Below are 25178 nucleotides of genomic sequence, written 5' to 3'. Positions count from 1 at the left end.
GGCAGGAGTGAGTAATGATGGTGGCAGGAGTGAGTAATGATGGTGGCAGGAGTGAGTAATGATGGTGGCAGGAGTGAGTAATGATGGTGGCAGGAGTGAGTAATGATGGTGGCAGGAGTGAGTAATGATGGTGGCTAATGATGGTGGCAGGAGTGCGTAATGATGGTAGCAGGAGTGAGTAATGATGGTGGCATGAGTGAGTAATGATGGTGGCTAATGATGATGGCAGGAGTGCGTAATGATGGTAGCAGGAGTGAGTAATGATGGTGGCAGGAGTGAGTAATGATGGTGGCTAATGATGATGGTGAGTAATGATGGTAATGATGGTGGCAGGAGTGAGTAATGATGGTGGCAGGAGTGAGTAATGATGGTAGCAGGAGTGAGTAATGATGGTGGCTAATGATGGTGGCAGGAGTGCGTAATGATGGTAGCAGGAGTGAGTAATGATGGTGGCAGGAGTGAGTAATGATGGTGGCATGAGTGAGTAATGATGGTGGCAGGAGTGAGTAATGATGGTGGCAGGAGTGAGTAATGATGGTGGCAGGAGTGCGTAATGATGGTGGCAGGAGTGAGTAATGATGGTGGCAGGAGTGAGTAATGATGGTGGCAGGAGTGAGTAATGATGGTGGCAGGAGTGAGTAATTATGGTGGCAGGAGTGAGTAATTATGGTGGCAGGAGTGAGTAATGATGGTGGCAGGAGTGAGTAATTATGGTGGCAGGAGTGAGTAATGATGGTGGCAGGAGTGAGTAATGATGGTGGCAGGAGTGCGTAATGATGGTGGCAGGAGTGAGTAATTATGGTGGCAGGAGTGAGTAATGATGGTGGCTAATGATGGTGGCAGGAGTGAGTAATGATGGTGGCAGGAGTGAGTAATTATGGTGGCAGGAGTGAGTAATGATGGTGGCAGGAGTGAGTAATGATGGTGGCAGGAGTGAGTAATGATGGTGGCAGGAGTGCGTAATGATGGTGGCAGGAATGCGTAATGATGGTGGCAGGAGTAGTGAGTAATGATGGTGGCAGGAGTGAGTAATGATGGGGGCAGGAGTGAGTAATGATGGTGGCAGGAGTGAGTAATGATGGTGGCAGGAGTGCGTAATGATGGTGGCAGGAATGCGTAATGATGGTGGCAGTAGTGAGTAATGATGGTGGCAGGAGTGAGTAATGATGGTGGCAGGAGTGAGTAATGATGGTGGCTAATGATGGTGGCAGGAGTGCGTAATGATGGTGGCAGGAGTGCGTAGTGATGGTGGCAGGAGTGAGTAATGATGGTGGCAGGAGTGCGTAATGATGGTGGCAGGAGTGCGTAGTGATGGTGGCAGGAGTGAGTAATGATGGTGGCAGGAGTGAGTAATGCTGGGCAGCCTGGCGCCCTCCAGCGTCAGACAGGGGAGATCGGGAGCAGGCGTGACACCTATTCCCTTCATGGTGCAGTTCTTTAGACCAGGCTCCGTAGGAAAGAGAGTAGCATTTAGGCCTGAGCCCTTAACCCCCAAAGCTCCAGCCCAGCTGTCACTGGCAAGGTAGGAAGAAACCTGAGGAGGAACTGGACTTTACAGGTGACTGAAAGGAAGGTAAGTTCAATATGTGAAAATGATTCTGTCCCTGACCCTCTGTATTAGGCCCTCTAGTTTGGACCTCTGTATTAGGCCCTCTAGTTTGGTCCTCTGTCTCTGGTTCTCTTGCCCTCTGGTCTGGCCCTCTGGTCCCCTGTTCCTGGCCCTCTAGTTTGGACCTCTGTATTAGGCCCTCTAGTTTGGTCCTCTGTCTCTGGTTGTCTTGCCCTCTGGTCTGGCCCTCTGGTCCCCTGTTCCTGGCCCTCTAGTTTGGACCTCTGTATTAGGCCCTCTAGTTTGGTCCTCTGTCTCTGGTTGTCTTGCCCTCTGGTCTGGCCCTCTGGTCCACTGTCTCTGGTCCCCTGTTCCTGGCCCTCTAGTTTGGACCTCTGTATTAGGCCCTCTAGTTTGGACCTCTGTATTAGGCCCTCTAGTTTGGACCTCTGTATTAGGCCCTCTAGTTTGGTCCTCTGTCTCTGGCTGTCTTGCCCTCTGGTCTGGCCCTCTGGTCCACTGTCTCTGGTCCCCTGTTCCTGTCCCAGTGAGCCAGTGAGTCAGTCAGTTTCACTATAACTTGACATACACTTTTTTTAAAAATCCAATGCCAGGTTGTGAGCATGTTAAAATGTGTCAGTCTTACAGTTTCATCATCCTTATGAAGTACATACGTAGGACAAATCATCAGAAATTAGGATGTTAGGCAACTAGGCTACTGTACAAAACGTAGCACAGTGTTGAAGGCCATTTATTCCACATGCAACATGGTACAAGATCACCTTTTCTGCATGACTTACGGTATCGCCTGTCTCTCTGCTTTGAAATTCATCCGCTTAGAGTGTATCAATGAAATTCAGATAACGAGTGGAGTATATTGTTATATTATAACCCCAGGTATTTCAGCAGTGTATTGTACTGTGAGGGGAACGGCACCTCAGTACCTCCAGGCTCTGATCAGGCCCTACACCCAAACAAGGGCTATAATGTAGTCTGGTCTATAATGTAGTCTGGTCTATAATGTAGTCTGGTCTATTGTAGTCTGGTTTATGTAGTCTGGTCTCTAGTCTGGTTTGCGTTCATCCACCTCTGGCCTGCTCGCCTCCCTACCACTGAGGAAGTACAGCTCCCGCTCAGCCCAGTCAAAACTGTTCGCTGCTCTGGCCCCCCAATGGTGGAACAAACTCCCTCACGACGCCAGGACAGCGGAGTCAATCACCACCTTCCGGAGACACCTGAAACCCCACCTCTTTAAGGAATACCTAGGATAGGATAAGTAATCCCTCTCAGTCTGGTCCCAGTCCTTTAAGTTTTAGATGCATGTAGTCCTATTGTTAAGTGACTGTCCCACTGGATGTCATAAGGTGAATGCACCAATTTGTAAGTCGCTCTGGATAAGAGCGTCTGCTAAATGACTTAAATGTAAATGTAAATGTACACTGCACTGTCATTCCAAATGGCAGCACATTGAGAGTGACTCTTTCCACTTGGTCCTATTGAAGCACACCGGCTGATGGAGAACGAGGATGTCGTATTTACTAAAACCGTCCACAGTCCGTTTTTTGTTTGTTTTCATACCTGAACGGCAGTCATCCAGTGGGAAGAAGAGTTCCCTCTGTTGACTGAAACTGTCTGGTCTCTAGTCTGGTCTATAATGTAGTCTGGTCTCTAGTCTGGTCTATAATGTAGTCTGGTCTATAATGTAGTCTGGTCTATAATGTAGTCTGGTCTATAATGTAGTCTGGTCTATAATGTAGTCTGGTCTATAATGTAGTCTGGTCTATAATGTAGTCTGGTCTATAATGTAGTCTGGTCTATAATGTAGTCTGGTCTATAATGTAGTCTGGTCTATAATGTAGTCTGGTCTATAATCTGTAAGTCTATAATGTAGTCTGTCTATAATAGTCTGGTCTATAATGTAGTCTGGTCTATAATGTAGTCTGGTCTATAATGTAGTCTGGTCTATAATGTAGTCTGGTCTATAATGTAGTCTGGTCTATAATGTAGTCTGGTCTATAATGTAGTCTGGTCTATAATGTAGTCTGGTCTATAATGTAGTCTGGTCTATAATGTAGTCTGGTCTATAATGTAGTCTGGTCTATAATGTAGTAGTCTGGTCTATAATGTAGTCTGGTCTATAATGTAGTCTGGTCTATAATGTTATGTAGTCTGGTCTATAATGTAGTCTGGTCTATAATGTTATGTAGTCTGGTCTATAATGTAGTCTGGTCTATAATGTAGTCTGGTCTATAATGTAGTCTGGTCTATAATGTAGTCTGGTCTATAATGTAGTCTGGTCTATAATGTAGTCTGGTCTATAATGTAGTCTGGTCTATAATGTAGTCTGGTCTATAATGTAGTCTGGTCTATAATGTAGTCTGGTCTATAATGTAGTCTGGTCTATAATGTAGTCTGGTCTATAATGTAGTCTGGTCTATAATGTAGTCTGGTCTATAATGTAGTCTGGTCTATAATGTAGTCTGGTCCATAATGTAGTCTGGTCTATAATGTAGTCTGGTCCATAATGTAGTCTGGTCTATAATATAGTCTGGTCTATAATATAGTCTGGTCTCTAGTCTGGTCTATAATGTAGTCTGGTCTATAGTCTGGTCTATAATGTAGTCTGGTCTATAATGTAGTCTGGTCTATAATGGTCTGGTCTATAATGTAGTCTGGTCTATAATGTAGTCTGGTCTATAATGTAGTCTGGTCTATAATGTAGTCTGGTCTATAATGTAGTCTGGTCTATAATGTAGTCTGGTCTATAATGTAGTCTGGTCTATAATGTAGTCTGGTCTATAATGTAGTCTGGTCTATAATGTAGTCTGGTCTATAATGTAGTCTGGTCTGTAGTCTGGTATAAGTCTGTCTATATGTAGTCTGGTCTATAATGTAGTCTGGTCTATAATGTAGTCTGGTCTATAATGTAGTCTGGTCTATAATGTAGTCTGGTCTATAATGTAGTCTGGTCTATAATGTAGTCTGGTCTATAATGTAGTCTGGTCTATAATGTAGTCTGGTCTATAATGTAGTCTGGTCTATAATGTAGTCTGGTCTATAATGTAGTCTGGTCTATAATGTAGTCTGGTCTATAATGTAGTCTGGTCTATAATGTAGTCTGGTCTATAATGTAGTCTGGTCTATAATGTAGTCTGGTCTATAATGTAGTCTGGTCTATAATGTAGTCTGGTCTATAATGTAGTCTGGTCTATAATGTAGTCTGGTCTATAATGTAGTCTGGTCTATAATGTAGTCTGGGTCTATAATGTAGTCTGGTCTATAATGTCTGGTCTATAATGTAGTCTGGTCTATAATGTAGTCTGGTCTATAAGTCTGGTCTATAATGTAGTCTGGTCTATAATGTAGTCTGGTCTATAATGTAGTCTGGTCTATAATGTAGTCTGGTCTATAATGTAGTCTGGTCTATAATGTAGTCTGGTCTATAATGTAGTCTGGTCTATAATGTAGTCTGGTCTATAATGTAGTCTGGTCTATAATGTAGTCTGGTCTATAATGTAGTCTGGTCTATAAGTCTGTCTATAATGTAGTCTGGTCTATAATGTAGTCTGGTCTATAATGTAGTCTGGTCTATAATGTTAGTCTGGTCTATAATGTAGTCTGGTCTATAATGTAGTCTGGTCTATAATGTAGTCTGGTCTATAATGTAGTCTGGTCTATAATGTAGTCTGGTCTATAATGTAGTCTGGTCTATAATGTAGTCTGGTCTATAATGTAGTCTGGTCTATAATGTCATGTAGTCTGGTCTATAATGTAGTCTGGTCTATAATGTAGTCTGGTCTATAATGTAGTCTGGTCTATAATGTAGTCTGGTCTATAATGTAGTCTGGTCTATAATGTAGTCTGGTCTATAATGTAGTCTGGTCTATAATGTAGTCTGGTCTATAATGTAGTCTGGTCTATAATGTAGTCTGGTCTATAATGTAGTCTGGTCTATAATGTAGTCTGGTCTATAATGTATGGTCTATAATGTAGTCTGGTCTATAATGTATGGTCTATATGTAGTCTGGTCTATAATGTAGTCTGGTAGTCTGGTCTATAATGTAGTCTGGTCTATAATGTAGTCTGGTCTATAATGTAGTCTGGTCTATAATGTAGTCTGGTCTATAATGTAGTCTGGTCTATAATGTAGTCTGGTCTATAATGTAGTCTGGTCTATAATGTAGTCTGGTCTATAATGTAGTCTGGTCTATAATGTAGTCTGGTCTATAATGTAGTCTGGTCTATAATGTAGTCTGGTCTATAATGTATGTTATGTAGTCTGGTCTATAATGTAGTCTGGTCTATAATGTAGTCTGGTCTATAATGTAGTCTGGTCTATAATGTAGTCTGGTCTATAATAATGTAGTCTGGTCTATAATGTAGTCTGGTCTATAATGTAGTCTGGTCTATAATATAATGTAGTCTGGTCTATAATGTAGTCTGGTCTATAATGTAGTCTGGTCTATAATGTAGTCTGGTCTATAATGTAGTCTGGTCTATAATGTAGTCTGGTCTATAATGTAGTCTGGTCTATAATGTAGTCTGGTCTATAATGTAGTCTGGTCTATAATGTAGTCTGGTCTATAATGTAGTCTGGTCTATAAATGTAGTCTGGTCTATAATGTAGTCTGGTCTATAATGTAGTCTGGTCTATAATGTAGTGTAGTCTGGTCTATAATGTAGTCTGGTCTCTAGTCTGGTCTATAATGTAGTCTGGTCTATAATGTAGTCTGGTCTATAATGTAGTCTGGTCTATAGTCTGGTCTATAATGTAGTCTGGTCTATAATGTAGTCTGGTCTATAATGTAGTCTGGTCTATAATGTAGTCTGGTCTATAATGTAGTCTGGTCTATATGTCTATAATGTAGTCTGGTCTATAATGTAGTCTGGTCTATAATGTAGTCTGGTCTATAATGTAGTCTGGTCTATAATGTAGTCTGGTCTATAATGTAGTCTGGTCTATAATGTAGTCTGGTCTATAATGTAGTCTGGTCTATAATGTAGTCTGGTCTATAATGTAGTCTGGTCTATAATGTAGTCTGGTCTCTAGTCTGGTCTATAATGTAGTCTGGTCTATAATGTAGTCTGGTCTATAATGTAGTCTGGTCTATAATGTAGTCTGGTCTATAATGTAGTCTGGTCTATAATGTAGTCTGGTCTATAAATGGTAGTCTGGTCTATAATGTAGTCTGGTCTATAATGTAGTCTGGTCTATAATGTAGTCTGGTCTATAATGTAGTCTGGTCTATAATGTAGTCTGGTCTATAATGTAGTCTGGTCTATAATGTAGTCTGGTCTATAATGTAGTCTGGTCTATAATGTAGTCTGGTCTCTAGTCTGGTCTATAATGTAGTCTGGTCTATAATGTAGTCTGGTCTATAATGTAGTCTGGTCTATAATGTAGTCTGGTCTATAATGTAGTCTGGTCTATAATGTAGTCTGGTCTATAATGTAGTCTGGTCTATAATGTAGTCTGGTCTATAATGTAGTCTGGTCTATAATGTAGTCTGGTCTATAATGTAGTCTGGTCTATAATGTAGTCTGGTCTATAATGTCTATAATAGTCTGGTCTATAATGTATGTAGTCTGGTCTATCTGGTCTATAATGGTAGTCTGGTCTATAATGTAGTCTGGTCTATAATGTAGTAGTCTGGTCTATAATGTAGTCTGGTCTATAAGTCTGGTCTATAATGTAGTCTGGTCTATAATGTAGTCTGGTCTATAATGTAGTCTGGTCTAGTCTAGTCTGGTCTATAATGTAGTCTGGTCTATAATGTAGTCTGGTCTATGTAGTCTGGTCTATAATGTAGTCTGGTCTATAATGTAGTCTGGTCTATAATGTAGTCTGGTCTATAATGTAGTCTGGTCTATAAATGTAGTCTGGTCTATAATGTAGTCTGGTCTATAATGTAGTCTGGTCTATAATGTAGTGGTCTGGTCTATAATGTAGTCTGGTCTATAATGTAGTCTGGTAGTCTGGTCTATAATGTAGTCTGGTCTATAATGTAGTCTGGTCTATAATGTAGTCTGGTCTATAATGTAGTCTGGTCTATAAGTCTGGTCTATAATGGTCTATAATGTAGTCTGGGTCTATAATGTAGTCTGTAGTCTGGTCTATAATGTAGTCTGGTCTATAATGTAGTCTGGTCTATAATGTAGTCTGGTCTATAATGTAGTCTGGTCTATAATGTAGTCTGGTCTATAATGTAGTCTGGTCTATAATGTAGTCTGGTCTATAATGTAGTCTGGTCTATAATGTAGTCTGGTCTATAATGTAGTCTGGTCTATATATGTAGTCTGGTCTATAATGTAGTCTGGTCTATAATGTAGTCTGGTCTATAATGTAGTCTGGTCTATAATGTAGTCTGGTCTATAATGTAGTCTGGTCTATAATGTAGTCTGGTCTATAATGTAGTCTGGTCTATAATGTAGTCTGGTCTATAATGTAGTCTGGTCTATAATGTAGTCTGGTCTATAATGTAGTCTGGTCTATAAATGTAGTCTGGTCTATAATGTAGTCTGGTCTATAATGTAGTCTGGTCTATAATGTAGTCTGGTCTATAAATGTAGTCTGGTCTATAATGTAGTCTGGTCTATAATGTAGTCTGGTCTATAATGTAGTCTGGTCTATAATGTAGTCTATAATGTAGTCTGGTCTATAATGTAGTCTGGTCTATAATGTAGTCTGGTCTATAATGTAGTCTGGTCTATAATGTAGTCTGGTCTATAATGTAGTCTGGTCTATAATGTAGTCTGGTCTATAATGTAGTCTGGTCTATAATGTATGTAGTCTGGTCTATAATGTAGTCTGGTCTATAATGTAGTCTGGTCTATAATGTAGTCTGGTCTATAATGTAGTCTGGTCTATAATGTAGTCTGGTCTATAATGTAGTCTGGTCTATAATGTCATGTAGTCTGGTCTATAATGTAGTCTGGTCTATAATGTAGTCTGGTCTATAATGTAGTCTGGTCTATAATGTAGTCTGGTCTCTAGTCTGGTCTATAATGTAGTCTGGTCTATAATGTAGTCTGGTCTATAATGTAGTCTGGTCTATAATGTAGTCTGGTCTATAATGTAGTCTGGTCTATAATGTAGTCTGGTCTATAATGTAGTCTGGTCTATAATGTAGTCTGGTCTATAATGTAGTCTGGTCTATAATGTAGTCTGGTCTATAATGTAGTCTGGTCTATAATGTAGTCTGGTCTGGTCTATAATGTAGTCTGGTCTATAATGTAGTCTGGTCTATAATGTAGTCTGGTCTATAATGTAGTCTGGTCTATAGTCTGGTCTATAATGTAGTCTGGTCTATAATGTAGTCTGGTCTATAATGTAGTCTGGTCTCTAGTCTGGTCTATAATGTAGTCTGGTCTATAATGTAGTCTGGTCTATAATGTAGTCTGGTCTATAATGTAGTCTGGTCTATAATGTAGTCTGGTCTATAATGTAGTCTGGTCTATAATGTAGTCTGGTCTATAATGTAGTCTGGTCTATAATGTAGTCTGGTCTATAATGTAGTCTGGTCTATAATGTAGTCTGGTCTATAATGTAGTCTGGTCTATAATGTAGTCTGGTCTATAATGTAGTCTGGTCTCTAGTCTGGTCTATAATGTAGTCTGGTCTATAATGTAGTCTGGTCTAGTCTGGTAATGTAGTCTGGTCTATAATGTAGTCTGGTCTATAATGTAGTCTGGTAGTCTGGTCTATAATGTAGTCTGGTCTATAATGTAGTCTGGTCTATAATGTAGTCTGGTCTATAATGTAGTCTGGTCTATAATGTAGTCTGGTCTATAATGTAGTCTGGTCTATAATGTAGTCTGGTCTATAATGTAGTCTGGTCTATAATGTAGTCTGGTCTATAATGTCATGTAGTCTGGTCTATAATGTAGTCTGGTCTATAATGTAGTCTGGTCTATAATGTATGGTCTATAATGTAGTCTGGTCTATAATGTAGTCTGGTCTATAATGTAGTCTGGTCTATAATGTAGTCTGGTCTATAATGTAGTCTGGTCTATAAAGTCTGGTCTATAATGTAGTCTGGTCTGGTCTGGTCTATAATGTAGTCTGGTCTATAATGTAGTCTGGTCTATAATGTAGTCTGGTCCATAATGTAGTCTGGTCTCTAGTCTGGTCTATAATGTAGTCTGGTCTATAATGTAGTCTGGTCTATAATGTAGTCTGGTCTCTAGTCTGGTCTATAATGTAGTCTGGTCTATAATGTAGTCTGGTCTCTAGTCTGGTCTATAGTCTGGTCTATAATGTAGTCTGGTCTATAATGTAATGTAGTCTGGTCTATAATGTAGTCTGGTCTATAATGTAGTCTGGTCTATAAAGTCTGTAGTCTGGTCTATAATGTAGTCTGGTCTATAATGTAGTCTGGTCTATAATGTAGTCTGGTCTATAATGTAGTCTGGTCTATAATGTAGTCTGGTCTATAATGTAGTCTGGTCTATAATGTAGTCTGGTCTATAAATGGTAGTCTGGTCTATAATGTAGTCTGGTCTATAATGTAGTCTGGTCTATAATGTAGTCTGGTCTATAATGTAGTCTGGTCTATAATGTAGTCTGGTCTATAATGTAGTCTGGTCTATAGTCTGGTCTATAATGTAGTCTGGTCTATAATGTAGTCTGGTCTATAATGTAGTCTGGTCTATAATGTAGTCTGGTCTATAATGTAGTCTGGTCTATAATGTAGTCTGGTCTATAATGTCTATAATGTAGTCTGGTCTATAATGTAGTCTGGTCTAATGTAGTCTGGTCTATAATGTAGTCTGGTCTATAATGTAGTCTGGTCTATAATGTAGTCTGGTCTATAATGTAGTCTGGTCTATAATGTAGTCTGGTCTATAATGTAGTCTGGTCTATAATGTAGTCTGTCTGGTCTATAATGTAGTCTGGTCTATAATGTAGTCTGGTCTATAATGTAGTCTGGTCTCTAGTCTGGTCTATAGTCTGGTCTATAATGTAGTCTGGTCTATAATGTAGTCTGGTCTATAATGTAGTCTGGTCTCTAGTCTGGTCTATAATGTAGTCTGGTCTATAATGTAGTCTGGTCTATAATGTAGTCTGGTCTATAATGTAGTCTGGTCTATAATGTAGTCTGGTCTATAGTCTGGTCTGGTCTATAATGTAGTCTGGTCTATAATGTAGTCTGGTCTATAATGTAGTCTGGTCTATAATGTAGTCTGGTCTATAATGTAGTCTGGTCTATAATGTAGTCTGGTCTATAATGGTAGTCTGGTCTATAATGTAGTCTGGTCTATAATGTAGTCTGGTCTATAATAATGTAGTCTGGTCTATAATGTAGTCTGGTCTATAATGTAGTCTGGTCTATAATGTAGTCTGGTCTATAATGTAGTCTGGTCTATAATGTATCTGGTATAATGTAGTCTGGTCTATAATGTAGTCTGGTCTATAATGTAGTCTGGTCTATAATGTAGTCTGGTCTATAATGTAGTCTGGTCTGTAGTCTGGTCTATAATGTAGTCTGGTCTATAATGTAGTCTGGTCTATAATGTAGTATGGTAGTCTGGTCTATAAATGTAGTCTGGTCTATAAGTCTGGTCTATAATGTAGTCTGGTCTATAATGTAGTCTGGTCTATAATGTAGTCTGGTCTATAATGTAGTCTGGTCTATAATGTAGTCTGGTCTATAATGTAGTCTGGTCTATAATGTAGTCTGGTCTATAATGTAGTCTGGTCTATAATGTAGTCTGGTCTATAATGTAGTCTGGTCTATAATGTAGTCTGGTCTATAATGTTATGTAGTCTGGTCTATAATGTAGTCTGGTCTATAATGTAGTCTGGTCTATAATGTAGTCTGGTCTATAATGTAGTCTGGTCTGGTCTATAATGTAGTCTGGTCTATAATGTAGTCTGGTCTATAATGTAGTCTGGTCTATAATGTAGTCTGGTCTATAATGTAGTCTGGTCTATAATGTAGTCTGGTCTATAATGTAGTCTGGTCTATAATGTAGTCTGGTCTATAATGTAGTCTGGTCTATAATGTAGTCTGGTCTATAATGTAGTCTGGTCTCTAGTCTGGTCTATAATGTAGTCTGGTCTATAATGTAGTCTGGTCTATAATGTAGTCTGGTCTATAATGTTATGTAGTCTGGTCTATAATGTAGTCTGGTCTATAATGTAGTCTGGTCTATAATGTAGTCTGGTCTATAATGTAGTCTGTCTATAATGTAGTCTGGTCTATAATGTAGTCTGGTCTATAATGTAGTCTGGTCTATAATGTAGTCTGGTCTATAATGTAGTCTGGTCTATAATGTAGTCTGGTCTATAATGTAGTCTGGTCTATAATGTAGTCTGGTCTATAATGTAGTCTGGTCTATAATGTAGTCTGGTCTATAATGTAGTCTGGTCTATAATGTAGTCTGGTCTATAATGTAGTCTGGTCTATAATGTAGTCTGGTCTATAATGTCTATAATAGTCTGGTCTATAATGTAGTCTGGTCTATAATGTAGTCTGGTCTATAATAATGTAGTCTGGTCTATAATGTAGTCTGGTCTATAATGTAGTCTGGTCTATAATGTAGTCTGGTCTATAATGTAGTCTGGTCTATAATGTAGTCTGGTCCAGATATATTGTATTATAAAGTATTAGATATATTGTATTATAAAGTATTATATATATTTTATTATAAAGTCTATGATATATTGTATTATAAAGTATTAGTTATATTGTATTATAAAGTCTATGATATATTGTATTATAAAGTATTAGATATATTGTATTATAAAGTATATATGATAGTCTGGTCTATTGTATTATAAAGTATTAGATATATTGTATTATAAAAGTCTATGATATATTGTATTATAAAGTCTATGATATATTGTATTATAAAGTATTAGATATATTGTATTATAAAAGTCTATGATATATTCTATTATAAAGTCTATGATATATTGTATTATAAAGTATTAGATATATTGTATTATAAAGTATTAGATATATTGTATTATAAAGTCTATGATATATTGTATTATAAAGTATTAGATATATTGTATTATAAAGTCTATGATATATTGTATTATAAAGTATTAGATATATTGTATTATAAAGTATTAGATATATTGTATGATAACGTCTATGATATATTGTATTATAAAGTATTAGATATATTGTATTATAAAGTATTAGATATATTGTATTATAAAGTATTAGATATATTGTATTATAAAGTCTATGATATATTGTATTATAAAGTATTAGATATATTGTATTATAAAGTCTATGATATATTGTATTAGATATATTATAAAGTCTATATATTAGATATATTGTATTATAAAAGTCTATGATATATTGTATTCTAAAAGTTTGGTTTAAGTTTTAGTTGAAGTCATCTCAGTATATTTTATGTGATATGAAACTGTACTCATATTTTTCTGAACAATGTTCTGTTGAGCCCTGAGGCAGGGATTTTCTGCTGGCATCCCAAGTGGCACCCTATCCCTCTATTTAGTGCACTAGATTGTGACCTTGGCCCATAGGGCTCTGGTCAAAAGTAGTGCACTATGTAGATAACAGGGTGCCACTTGGGATGCTGCTCAGTCTCTCTTGTCATGCAGGTGAAAGAGGACCCAAACGCGACTTAACAGAAACAGAGTTTATTAATGTTCAAAACGGAATAACTGAAATCCTCTAGATTTGTAGAGGGGAAAACAACTGGAGAAGCGGCCACAGACTGCAGGTCGCTGTAGTCTGGGTTGGCTGGTCTATAAGGCCGTAGTCGACTGGAGACACCTGCTCACACGCAGCGTCTGATGAAGGCACAAAACACGACAGGACAGGGTGATACACAATCACGGCAAAAAACACGACAGGACAGGGCGAAACGCAATCACAGCATGGTGAATACAATACAAGGAACCGACGGCACAGGAACGGATCACAAAGGAATAAATAGGGACTCTAATCAGGGGAAAGGATCGGGAACAGGTGTGGGAAGACTAAATGATGATTAGGGGAATAGGAACAGCTGGGAGCAGGAACGGAACGATAGAGAGAAGAGAGAGCGAGAGAGTGAGAGAGGGAGGGGGAGAGAGAGGGATAGGAGGGAAAGAACCAAATAAGACCAGCAGAGGGAAACGAATAGCATGGGGAGCACAGGGACAAGACATGATAATAAATGACAAACATGACAGTACCCCCCACTCACCGAGCGCCTCCTGGCGCTCTCGAGGAGGAACACTGGCAGCAACGGAGGAAATCATAGATCAAACGGTCCAGCACGTCCCGAGAAAGAACCCAACTCCTCTCCTCAGGACCGTAACGAAAAACGATAAAAAGGGAAACTAGGGTACTACTCTAAAAAAAAAATGAGAACTAGGGACAGACTGAGACACAGCAAGGGCAGGGACAAGAACAGGAGAGATGCGATGGCAGGGAACAGACTGAGACCCAGCAAGACCAGGAGCAGAAGCAGAAAAAAATTACCAGACTTCTTCTGCGCGCAGTCTGAACACGCAGCCACGAAACGGCGCGTGTCACGCTCCTGAGTCGGCCACCAAAAGCGCTGGCGAATAGACGCAAGAGTGCCTCGAACACCGGGATGACCAGCTAACTTGGCAGAGTGAGCCCACTGAAGAACAGCCAGACGAGTGGAAACAGGAACGAAAAGGAGGTTACTAGGACAAGCGCGCGGCGACGCAGTGTGCGTGAGTGCTTGCTTAACCTGTCTTTCAATTCCCCAGACTGTCAACCCGACAACACGCCCATAAGGAAGAATCCCTCGAGATCAGTAGAAGCCACAGAAGAACTAAACAGACGGGATAAGGCATCAGGCTTGGTGTTCTTGCTACCCGGACGGTAAGAAATCACAAACTCGAAACGAGCGAAAAACAACGCCCAACGAGCTTGACGGGCATTAAGTCGTTTGGCAGAACGGATGTACTCAAGGTTCTTATGGTCTGTCCAAACGACAAAAGGAACGGTCGCCCCCTCCAACCACTGTCGCCATTCGCCTAGGGCTAAGCGGATGGCGAGCAGTTCACGGTTACCCACATCATAGTTGCGCTCAGATGGCGACAGGCTATGAGAAAAATAAGCGCAAGGATGAACCTTATCGTCAGACTGGAAGCGCTGGGATAGAATGGCTCCCACGCCTACCTCTGAAGCGTCAACCTCGACAATAAATTGTCTAGTGACGTCAGGAGTAACGAGGATAGGAGCGGACGTAAAACGTTCTTTTAGAAGATCAAAAGCTCCCTGGGCGGAACCGACCACTTAAAACACGTCTTGACAGAAGTAAGAGCTGTGAGAGGGCAGCAACTTGACCGAAATTACGAATGAAACGCCGATAGAAATTAGCGAAACCTAAAAGCGCTGCAACTCGACACGTGACCTTGGAACGGGCCAATCACTGACAGCTTGGACCTTAGCGGAATCCATCTGAATGCCTTCAGCGGAAATAACGGAACCGAGAAAAGTAACGGAGGAGACATGAAAAGAGCACTTCTCAGCCTTTACGTAGAGACAATTCTCTAAAAGGCGCTGTAGAACACGTCGAACGTGCTGAACATGAATCTCGAGTGACGGAGAAAAAATCAGGATATCGTCAAGATAGACAAAAACAAAAATGTTCAGCATGTCTCTCAGAACATCATTAACTAATGCCTGAAAAACAGCTGGCGCATTGGCGAGACCGAACGGCAGAACCCGGTACTCAAAATGCCCTAACGGAGTGTTAAACGCCGTTTTCCACTCGTCCCCCTCTCTGATGCGCACGAGATGGTAAGCGTTACGAAGGTCCAACTTAGTAAAGCACCTGGCTCCCTGCAGAATCTCGAAGGCTGATGACATAAGGGGAAGCGGATAACGATTCTTAACCGTTATGTCATTCAGCCCTCGATAATCCACGCAGGGGGCGCAGAGTACCCTTCTTCTTAACAAAAAAGAACCCCGCCCGGCCGGAGAAGAAGAAGGCACTATGGTACCGAAGGCTGGCGTCAAGAGACACAGACAAATAATCCTCGAGAGCCTTACGTTCGGGAGCCGACAGAGAGTATAGTCTACCTCGAGGAGGCGTGGTCCCTGGAAGGAGATCAATACTACAATCATACGACCGGTGAGGAGGAAGGGAGTTGGCTCGGGACCGACTGAAGACCGTGCGCAGATCATGATATTCCTCCGGCACTCCTGTCAAATCGCCAGGTTCCTCCTGAGAAGTAGGGAGAGAAGAAACGGGAGGGATGGCAGACATTAAACACTTCACATGACAAGAAACGTTCCAGGATAGGATAGAATTACTAGACCAATTAATAGAAGGATTATGACATACTAGCCAGGGATGACCCAAAACAACAGGTGTAAACGGTGAACGGAAAATCAAAAAAGAAATAGTCTCACTGTGGTTACCAGATACTGTGAGAGTTAAAGGTAGTGTCTCAAATTTGATACTGGGAAGATGACTACCATCTAAGGCAAACATGGGCGTAGGCTTGTCTAACGGTCTGAAAGGAATGTTATGTTTCCGAACCCATGCTTCGTCCATGAAACAACCCTCAGCCCCAGAGTCAATCAAGGCACTGCATGTAGCACCGAACCGGTCCAGCGTAGATGGACCGACATAGTAGTACAAGATCTAGATGAAGAGGACTGAGTAGTAGCGCTCACCAGTAGCCCTCCGCTTACTGATGGGCTCTGGCCTCTTACTGGACATGAATTAACAAAATGTCCAGCAACTCCGCAATAGAGGCACAGGCGGTTGGTGATCCTCCGTTCCCTCTCCTTATTCGAGATGCGAATCCCTCCCAGCTGCATGGGCTCAGTCTCAAAGCCAGAGGAGGGAGATGGTTGCGATGCGGAGCAGGGAAACACCGTTGATGCGAGCTCTCTTCCACGAGCCCGGTGACGAAGATCTACCCGTCGTTCTATGCGGATGGCGAGAGCAATCAAAGAGTCCACATCTGAAGGAACCTCCCGGGAGAGAATCTCATCCTTAACCACTGCGTGGAGTCCCTCCAGAAAACGAGCGAGCAGCGCCGGCTCGTTCCACTCACTAGAGGCAGCAAGAGTGCGAAACTCAATGGAATAATCCGTTATGGACCGTTCACCTTGGCATAAGGAAGCCAGGGCCCTAGAAGCCTCCCCACCAAAAACTGAACGGTCAAAAACCCGAATCATCTCCTCTTTAAAGTTCTGGAATTTGATAGAGCAATCAGCCCTTGCCTCCCAGATAGCTGTGCCCCATTCTCGAGCCCGGCCAGTAAGGAGTGAAATGACGTAAGCAACCCGAGCTCTCTCTCTAGAGTATGTGTTGGGTTGGAGAGAGAACACAATCTCACACTGCGTGAGAAAGGAGCGGCACTCAGTGGGCTGCCCGGAGTAGCAAGGTGGGTTATTAACCCTAGGTTCTGGAGGCTCGGCAGGCCAGGAAGTAACAGGTGGCACGAGACGTAGACTCTGGAACTGTCCAGAGAGGTCGGAAACCTGAGCGGCCAGGTTCTCCACGGCATGGCGAGCAGCGGACAATTCCTGCTCGTGTCTGCCGAGCATGGCTCCTTGGATCTCGACGGCAGTGTAACGAGCGTCTGAAGTCGCTGGGTCCATTCCTTGGTCGGTTCCTTCTGTCATGCAGGTGAAAGAGGACCCAAACGCGACTTAACAGAAACAGAGTTTATTAATGTTCAAAACGGAATAACTGAAATCCTCTAGATTTGTAGAGGGGAAAACAACTGGAGAAGCGGCCACAGACTGCAGGTCGCCGGGTTGGCGCAGGCCGTAGTCGACTGAGACACCTGCTCACACGCAGCGTCTGATGAAGGCACAAAACACGACAGGACAGGGTGATACACAATCACGGCAAAAAACACGACAGGACAGGGCGAAACGCAATCACAGCATGGTGAATACAATACAAGGAACCGACGGCACAGGAACGGATCACAAAGGAATAAATAGGGACTCTAATCAGGGGAAAGGATCGGGAACAGGTGTGGGAAGACTAAATGATGATTAGGGGAATAGGAACAGCTGGGAGCAGGAACGGAACGATAGAGAGAAGAGAGAGCGAGAGAGTGAGAGAGGGAGGGGGAGAGAGAGGGATAGAAGGAGGGAAAGAACCAAATAAGACCAGCAGAGGGAAACGAATAGCATGGGGAGCACAGGGACAAGACATGATAATAAATGACAAACATGACATCTCTGCATTATCAGCCTCTTAATGGAGAGGAGTGTAGAGTCAGATCAAAGAGAAAACTGAATGATTCTGAAAAAGAATATATGTTGAGAGGAGAAAAGAGAGAGAGAGAGCGAGAGAGGGGGGATTGAGTGCAGTAGAAAGATAGGGAGAGAGAGAGGGGGGGGGCGAGGTGGGGAGAGGAGGGAGGGAGCAGAGTTTTTTGATAGCGGGACAGGCCTGTTATAAAGAGCATTGGATATGAGTCTCAGTCTGCTGCCTCAGGGGAAGCAGCCTGGTTTCTATGGCTAACACTCACACACACCCACACATACAGACAGACACACACACCCACGCATACAGACAGACACACGCACACACACATACAGACACACACACACACACCCACGCACACACACACATGAATGAGCAGCAAGAGAGAGAAAGCAAGAGAAACTAGACAGAGACACCCTCAGCACACAGGGGGACAAACACCTGCCTGCAGGTGACAGCATTCCCTCCCACATATGCCCCCCAAGGCACAACTATGACAACATAACCGTCCAGAACGGGTCAGAACTCCTATAGCTCTGTTACATCCTGGGTATGTACATAGTCAATAGGCTTCGAGGGGACTCCTATAGTAGGTACACCTATAGCTCTGTTACATCCTGGGTATGTACATAGTCAATAGGCTTCTAGGGGACTCCTATAGTAGGTAATACCTATAGCTCTGTTACATCCTGGGTATGTACATAGTCAATAGGCTTTTAGGGGACTCCTATGGTAGGTAATACCTATAGCTCTGTTACATCCTGGGTCTGTACATAGTCAATAGGCTTTGAGGAGACTCCTATAGTAGGTAATACCTATAGCTCTGTTACATCCTGGGTCTGTACATAGTCAATAGGCTTTGAGGAGACTCCTATAGTAGGTAATACCTATAGCTCTGTTACATCCTGGGTATGTACATAGTCAATAGGCTTCTAGGGGACTCCTATAGTAGGTACACCTATAGCTCTGTTACATCCTGGGTATGTACATAGTCAATAGGCTTCTAGGGGACTCCTATAGTAGGTAATACCTGTAGCTCTGTTACATCCTGGGTATGTACATAGTCAATAGGCTTCTAGGGGACTCCTATAGTAGGTACACCTATAGCTCTGTTACATCCTGGGTATGTACATAGTCAATAGGCTTCTAGGGGACTCCTATAGTAGGTAATACCTATAGCTCTGTTACATCCTGGGTATGTACATAGTCAATAGGCTTCTAGGGGACTCCTATAGTAGGTAATACCTATAGCTCTGTTACATCCTGGGTATGTACATAGTCAATAGGCTTCTAGGGGACTCCTATAGTAGGTAATACCTATAGCTCTGTTACATCCTGGGTATGTACATAGTCAATAGGCTTCTAGGGGACTCCTATAGTAGGTACACCTATAGCTCTGTTACATCCTGGGTATGTACATAGTCAATAGGCTTCTAGGGGACTCCTATAGTAGGTAATACCTATAGCTCTGTTACATCCTGGGTATGTACATAGTCAATAGGCTTCTAGGGGACTCCTATGGTAGGTACACCTATAGCTCTGTTACATCCTGGGTCTGTACATAGTCAATAGGCTTCTAGGGGACTCCTATAGTAGGTAATACCTATAGCTCTGTTACATCCTGGGTATGTACATAGTCAATAGGCTGAGGGGACTCCTATAGTAGGTACACCTATAGCTCTGTTACATCCTGGGTATGTACATAGTCAATAGGCTGAGGGGACTCCTATAGTAGGTAATACCTATAGCTCTGTTACATCCTGGGTATGTACATAGTCAATAGGCTTCTAGGGGACTCCTATAGTAGGTACACCTATAGCTCTGTTACATCCTGGGTATGTACATAGTCAATAGGCTTCTAGGGGACTCCTATAGTAGGTACACCTATAGCTCTGTTACATCCTGGGTATGTACATAGTCAATAGGCTTCTAGGGGACTCCTATAGTAGGTACACCTATAGCTCTGTTACATCCTGGGTATGTACATAGTCAATAGGCTTCTAGGGGACTCCTATAGTAGGTAATACCTATAGCTCTGTTACATCCTGGGTCTGTACATAGTCAATAGGCTTCTAGGGGACTCCTATAGTAGGTAATACCTATAGCTCTGTTACATCCTGGGTATGTACATAGTCAATAGGCTTCTAGGGGACTCCTATAGTAGGTAATACCTATAGCTCTGTTACATCCTGGGTATGTACATAGTCAATAGGCTTCTAGGGGACTCCTATAGTAGGTAATACCTATAGCTCTGTTACATCCTGGGTATGTACATAGTCAATAGGCTTCGAGGGGACTCCTATAGTAGGTACACCTATAGCTCTGTTACATCCTGGGTATGTACATAGTCAATAGGCTTCTAGGGGACTCCTATAGTAGGTAATACCTGTAGCTCTGTTACATCCTGGGTATGTACATAGTCAATAGGCTTCTAGGGGACTCCTATAGTAGGTACACCTATAGCTCTGTTACATCCTGGGTCTGTACATAGTCAGTGGTAGGCTTCGAGTGGACTCCTATGGTAGGTACACCTATAGCTCATCTCTTGGCAGTTGTACTGTAGACTACTGTATCACTGACCTCAACCCAGAGTCTCTCAGTGTTCAGTCGGCCCACTGACACCCCTATCAGACACACCAAAATCACAGTCTACTTGAACAGAGCAATACTCAAAGCCAAAGGAACTGAATAATATTAAGAAATGCTATAGATGGAAGGAATGCAGTTTGGAAACCTACCAAAAAACAATTAGGCAACAACAAATTCAATCCCTTTTAGACAATTCCTAACATGTTCCACTGTAATAGTGAAGGTATAAACTTGGCAGTAGAAAATCTTAACAGTATATTTGACCTCTCAGCTTCTCTATCAAATCTAAAAATCTCAAATAGAAAACCGAAGAAAATGAACAACAATGACAAATGGTTGATGAATAATGCAAAAATCTAAGAAAGAAACTGAGAAACCTGTCCAACCAAAAACATAGAGACCCAGAAAACCTGAGTCTACGCCTTCACTGTGGTGAATCACTAAAACAATACAGAAATACACTACGGAAAAAGAAGGAACAGCACGTCAGAAATCAGCTCAATGCAATTGAAGAATCCATAGACTCCAACCACTTCTGGGAACATTGGAAAACACTAAACAAACAACAACACAAAGAGTTTTCTATCCAACATGGAGATGTCTGGATCAACCACTTCTCTGATCCTTTTGGCTCTATAACAACAAACAAACAGTAAAAACATGATCAAATACAGATCTTAGAATCAACTGTTAAAGACGACCAGAACACACTGGATTCTCCAATCACATTGAATGAGCTACTGGATAAAATAAAAACCCTCCAACCCAAAAAGGCCTGTGGTGTTGACGGTATCCTCAATGAAATGATAAAATATACAGACCACAAATTCCAATTGGCTATACTAAAACTCTTCAACATCATCTTCAGCTCTGGCAACTTCCCCAATATTTGGAACGTAGGACTGATCACCCCAATCCACAAGAGTGGAGACAATTTTTGTTACATTTTTTTATTTATTTATTTTAAAATGATATGTTTTACCTCCTTTTCTCCCCAATTGTTAGTAATTACTATCTTGTCTCATCGCTACAACTCCCGTACGGGCTTGGGAGAGACGAAGGTCGAAAGACATGCTTCCTCCGAAACACAACCCAACCAAGCCGCTTCTTAACACAGCGCGCATCCAACCCGGAAGCCAGCCGCACCAATGTGTCGGAGGAAACACTGTGCACCTGGCGACCTTGGTTAGCGTGCACTGCGCCCGGCCCGCCACAGGAGTCGCTGGTGCGCGATGAGACAAGGATATCCCTACCGGCCTAACCCGGACGACGCAAGGCCAATTGTACGTCGCCACACAGACCTCCTGGTCCAACAGAGCACGAACCCAGTCTCTGGTGGCACAAAAAGGGGAGACAAATTTGACCTCAATAACAACCGTGGGATATGCGTCAACAGCAACCTTGGGAAAATCCTTCTGCATTATCATGAACCTTTTAGAGATAGGGGGCATTTCCACTTTTGGATAAATAGCGTGCACAATTTCAACTTCCTGCTATTCATGCCAGTAATATATTATATGCATATGATTAGTAGGTGTGGATAGAAAACACTCTGAAGTTTCTAAAACTGGTTCAATCATGTCTGTGACTATAACAGAACTTATATCGCATGCAAAACCCCAAGGGAAAAAATATTCAGAATAAAAAATGTTTTTCCTCTGACAGTTCCCTCGGTTGTCTTTGCCAAGGGAAATTAGATAACGCCCATTTTACAGTTCCTATGACTTCCACAGGATGTCACCATTCTTTGGAATTAGGTTGAAGTTAATCATTGGTGAAACGAAGAAGAGGCACATCCTGGAACAACGCTGTTGAGACGAGAAGGGAAATGTGGTGTTTACTTTCTCTATCGAATACAGTTTGCCCCGTCTACAATTTGATCAATTATTAACGCTTAAAAATACCTAAAGTTGTATGACAAAAGTAGTTTGAAATATTTTGGCAAAGTTTATAGGCAACTTTTGAAATGTTTTGTAGTGACGTTGTGTTTTGGAAAGCTGTTTTTTTTCCGGATCAAACCTGCTTTATAAATGGACATGTTGTTACATGGAATTAATCAAAAAAAGAACCAATTGTGATGTTTATGGGACATATTGGAACATTATTATTGCCAACAAAGAAGGTCGTCAAAGGTAATGCATGTTTTATATTTTTATTATTATTATCGCAGTCTCTCTTATTATTTTTTTATTATTATTATTATTACTTATTACTTATTATTATTATTATTATTACTTATTATTTTATTTTTTTTCTCTAATTCTTTTGTTTAGGTGGTTCAGGTGGTTCAGGGGGGGTGCATGCTATCAGATAATAGCTTCTCATGCTTTCGCCGAAAAGTATTTTTAAAATCTGACATGTTGGCTGGATTCACAACGAGTGTAGCTTTAATTGAGTTTCAGACCCGTTTCCTCAGCGAAAACAATGTACTGAGCAAATGTCAAATTGGCTTTTTACCAAATTACCGTACAACAGACCATGTATTCACCCTGCACACCGTAATTGACAACCAAACAAACCAAAACAAAGGCAAAGTCTTCTCATGCTTGGTTGATTTCAAAAAAGCCTTCAACTCAATTTGGCATGAGGGTCTGCTATACAAATGGATGGAAAGTGGTGTTGGGGGTAAAACATACGACATTATAAAATCCATGTACACAAACAACAAGTGTGCGGTTAAAATTGGCAAAAACACACATTTCTTCCTACGGGGCCGTGGGGTGAGACAGGGATGCAGCTTAAGCCCCACCCTCTTCAACATATATATCAACGAATTGGCGCGGGCACTAGAAAAGTCTGCAGGACCTGGCCTCACCCTATTAGAATCCGAAGTCAAATGTCTGCTGTTTGCTGATGATCTGGTGCTTCTGTCACCAACCAAGGAGGGCCTACAGCAGCACCTAGATATTCTGCACAGATTCTGCCAGACCTGGGCCCTGACAGTAAATCTCAGTAAGACCAAAATAATGGTGTTCCAAAAAAGGTCCAGTAACTTCCACAAAGCTGTGAACGATCTGAGAGACAAGGCAAGAAGGGCCTTCTATGTCATCACAAGGAACATAAAATTATAAACATACCAAATTCAACATACCAATTAGGATCTGGCAAAAAAATACTTGAATGAGTTATAGAGCCCATTGCCCTTTATGGTTGTGAGGTCTGGGGTCCACTCACGAACCAAGATTTCACAAAATGGGACAAACACCAAATTGAGACTCTGCATGCAGAATTCTGCAAAAATATCCTCCGTGTACAACGTAGAACACCAAATAATGCATGCAGAGCAGAATTAGGCCGATACCCACTAATTATCAAAATCCAGAAAAGAGCCGTTAAATTCTACAACCACCTAAAAGGAAGCGATTCCCAAATCTTCCATAACAAAGCCTTCACCTACAGAGAGATGAACTTGGAGAAGAGTCCCCTAAGCAAGCTGTCCTGGGGCTCTGTTCACAAACACAAAGAGACCCCACAGAGCCCCAGGACAGCAACACAATTAGAAACAGAAAGAGAATTACTCGACACCTTGGGAAGAATAAACAAAATAACAGAGCAAACTAGAATGCTATTTGGCCCTACACAGAGAGTACACAGCGGCAGAATACCTGACCACTGTGACTGACCCAAATTTAAGGAAAGCTTTGACTATGTCCAGACTCAGTGAGCATAGCTTTGCTATTGAGAAAGGCTGCCGTAGGCAGACATGGCTCTCAAGAGAAGACAGTCTATGTGCTCACTGCCCACAAAATGAGGTGGGAACTGAGCTGCACTTCCTAAACTCCTTCCTAAACTCCTTCCTAAACTTCCTAAACTCCTGCCCAAGACATATTTCCCTCAGATTACACAGATCCACAATGAATTGGAAAACAAATCCAATTTTGATAAACTCCCATATCTACTGGGTGAAATTCCACAGTGTGACATCACAGCAGCAAGATTTGTGACCTGTTGCCACAAGAAAAGGGCAACCAGTGAAGAACAAACACCATTGTAAATACAACCCATATTTATGTTGATTTATTTTCCCTTTTGTACTTTAACTATTTGCAAATAGTTAAAACACTGTATAAATACATAATATGATATTTGAAATGTATTTATTATTTTGACTTCTGTATGTGTAATGTTCACTGTTCATTTTTATTGAAATGTCTCTATTCTATTTGGAACATCTGTGAGTCTAAAGGCTTATTGTTGGGTTTTTCACTTTTGTCTGTTATCTATTTATCTTGCTTTATCTTGCTTTTTATTAGCCTGGTTTCCCAATAAAGCCCTTAAAATGAAACTGAATTGACTGAGAGAGAGACAGAAACTGTGAAACAGAGACAGAGAGAGAGAGAGAGAGAAAGAGAGAGAGACAGAGAGAGAGACAGAGAGAGAGAGAGAGAGAGAGAGAGAGAGAGAGAGAGAGAGAGAGAGACAGAGAGACAGAGAGAGAGAGAGAGAGAGAGAGAGAGAGAGAGAGAGAGAGAGAGAGAGAGAGAGAGAGAGAGAGAGAGAGAGAGAGAGAGAGAGACAGATTGACAGGTAGAGAGAGATACTGCGAGACTGAGAGACAGAGGCTGCGAGACAGAGATACCAAGAGACAGAAAGACTGTGAGACAGAGATACAAAGAGACAGAAACACTGTGAGACAGAGATACAAAGAGACTGTGAGACAGAGATACAAAGAGACAGAGAGACTGTGAGACAGAGACACAAAGAGACTGTGAGACAGAGATACAAAGAGACGGAGAGACTGTGAGACAGAGACACAAAGAGACTGTGAGACAGAGATACAAAGAGACAGAGAGACTGTGAGACAGAGAGAGAGACAGAGATACAAAGAGACAGAAAGACTGTGAGACAGAGA

At 41.4% G+C, this 25178-nt stretch overlaps 1 protein-coding gene across 1 annotated transcript in view; it reads left to right on the top strand.

Moving 5' to 3' along the window:
- Positions 1 to 1352: 1352 nt before the first annotated feature.
- Positions 1353 to 25178, top strand: part of aldh8a1 (aldehyde dehydrogenase 8 family, member A1) — a 47275-nt gene continuing 23449 nt past the window's right edge. The window contains 1 exon segment of the mRNA XM_046299212.1: positions 1353 to 1522. Coding sequence (XP_046155168.1) covers positions 1353 to 1522 — 170 coding nt within the window.

Source organism: Oncorhynchus gorbuscha, linkage group LG14 (genome assembly GCF_021184085.1).
Source record: "Oncorhynchus gorbuscha isolate QuinsamMale2020 ecotype Even-year linkage group LG14, OgorEven_v1.0, whole genome shotgun sequence".
NCBI lineage: Eukaryota > Metazoa > Chordata > Actinopteri > Salmoniformes > Salmonidae > Oncorhynchus > Oncorhynchus gorbuscha.
Note: the sequence above shows the minus strand (reverse complement) of the source record. Positions and strands in the feature narration are given on the sequence as shown.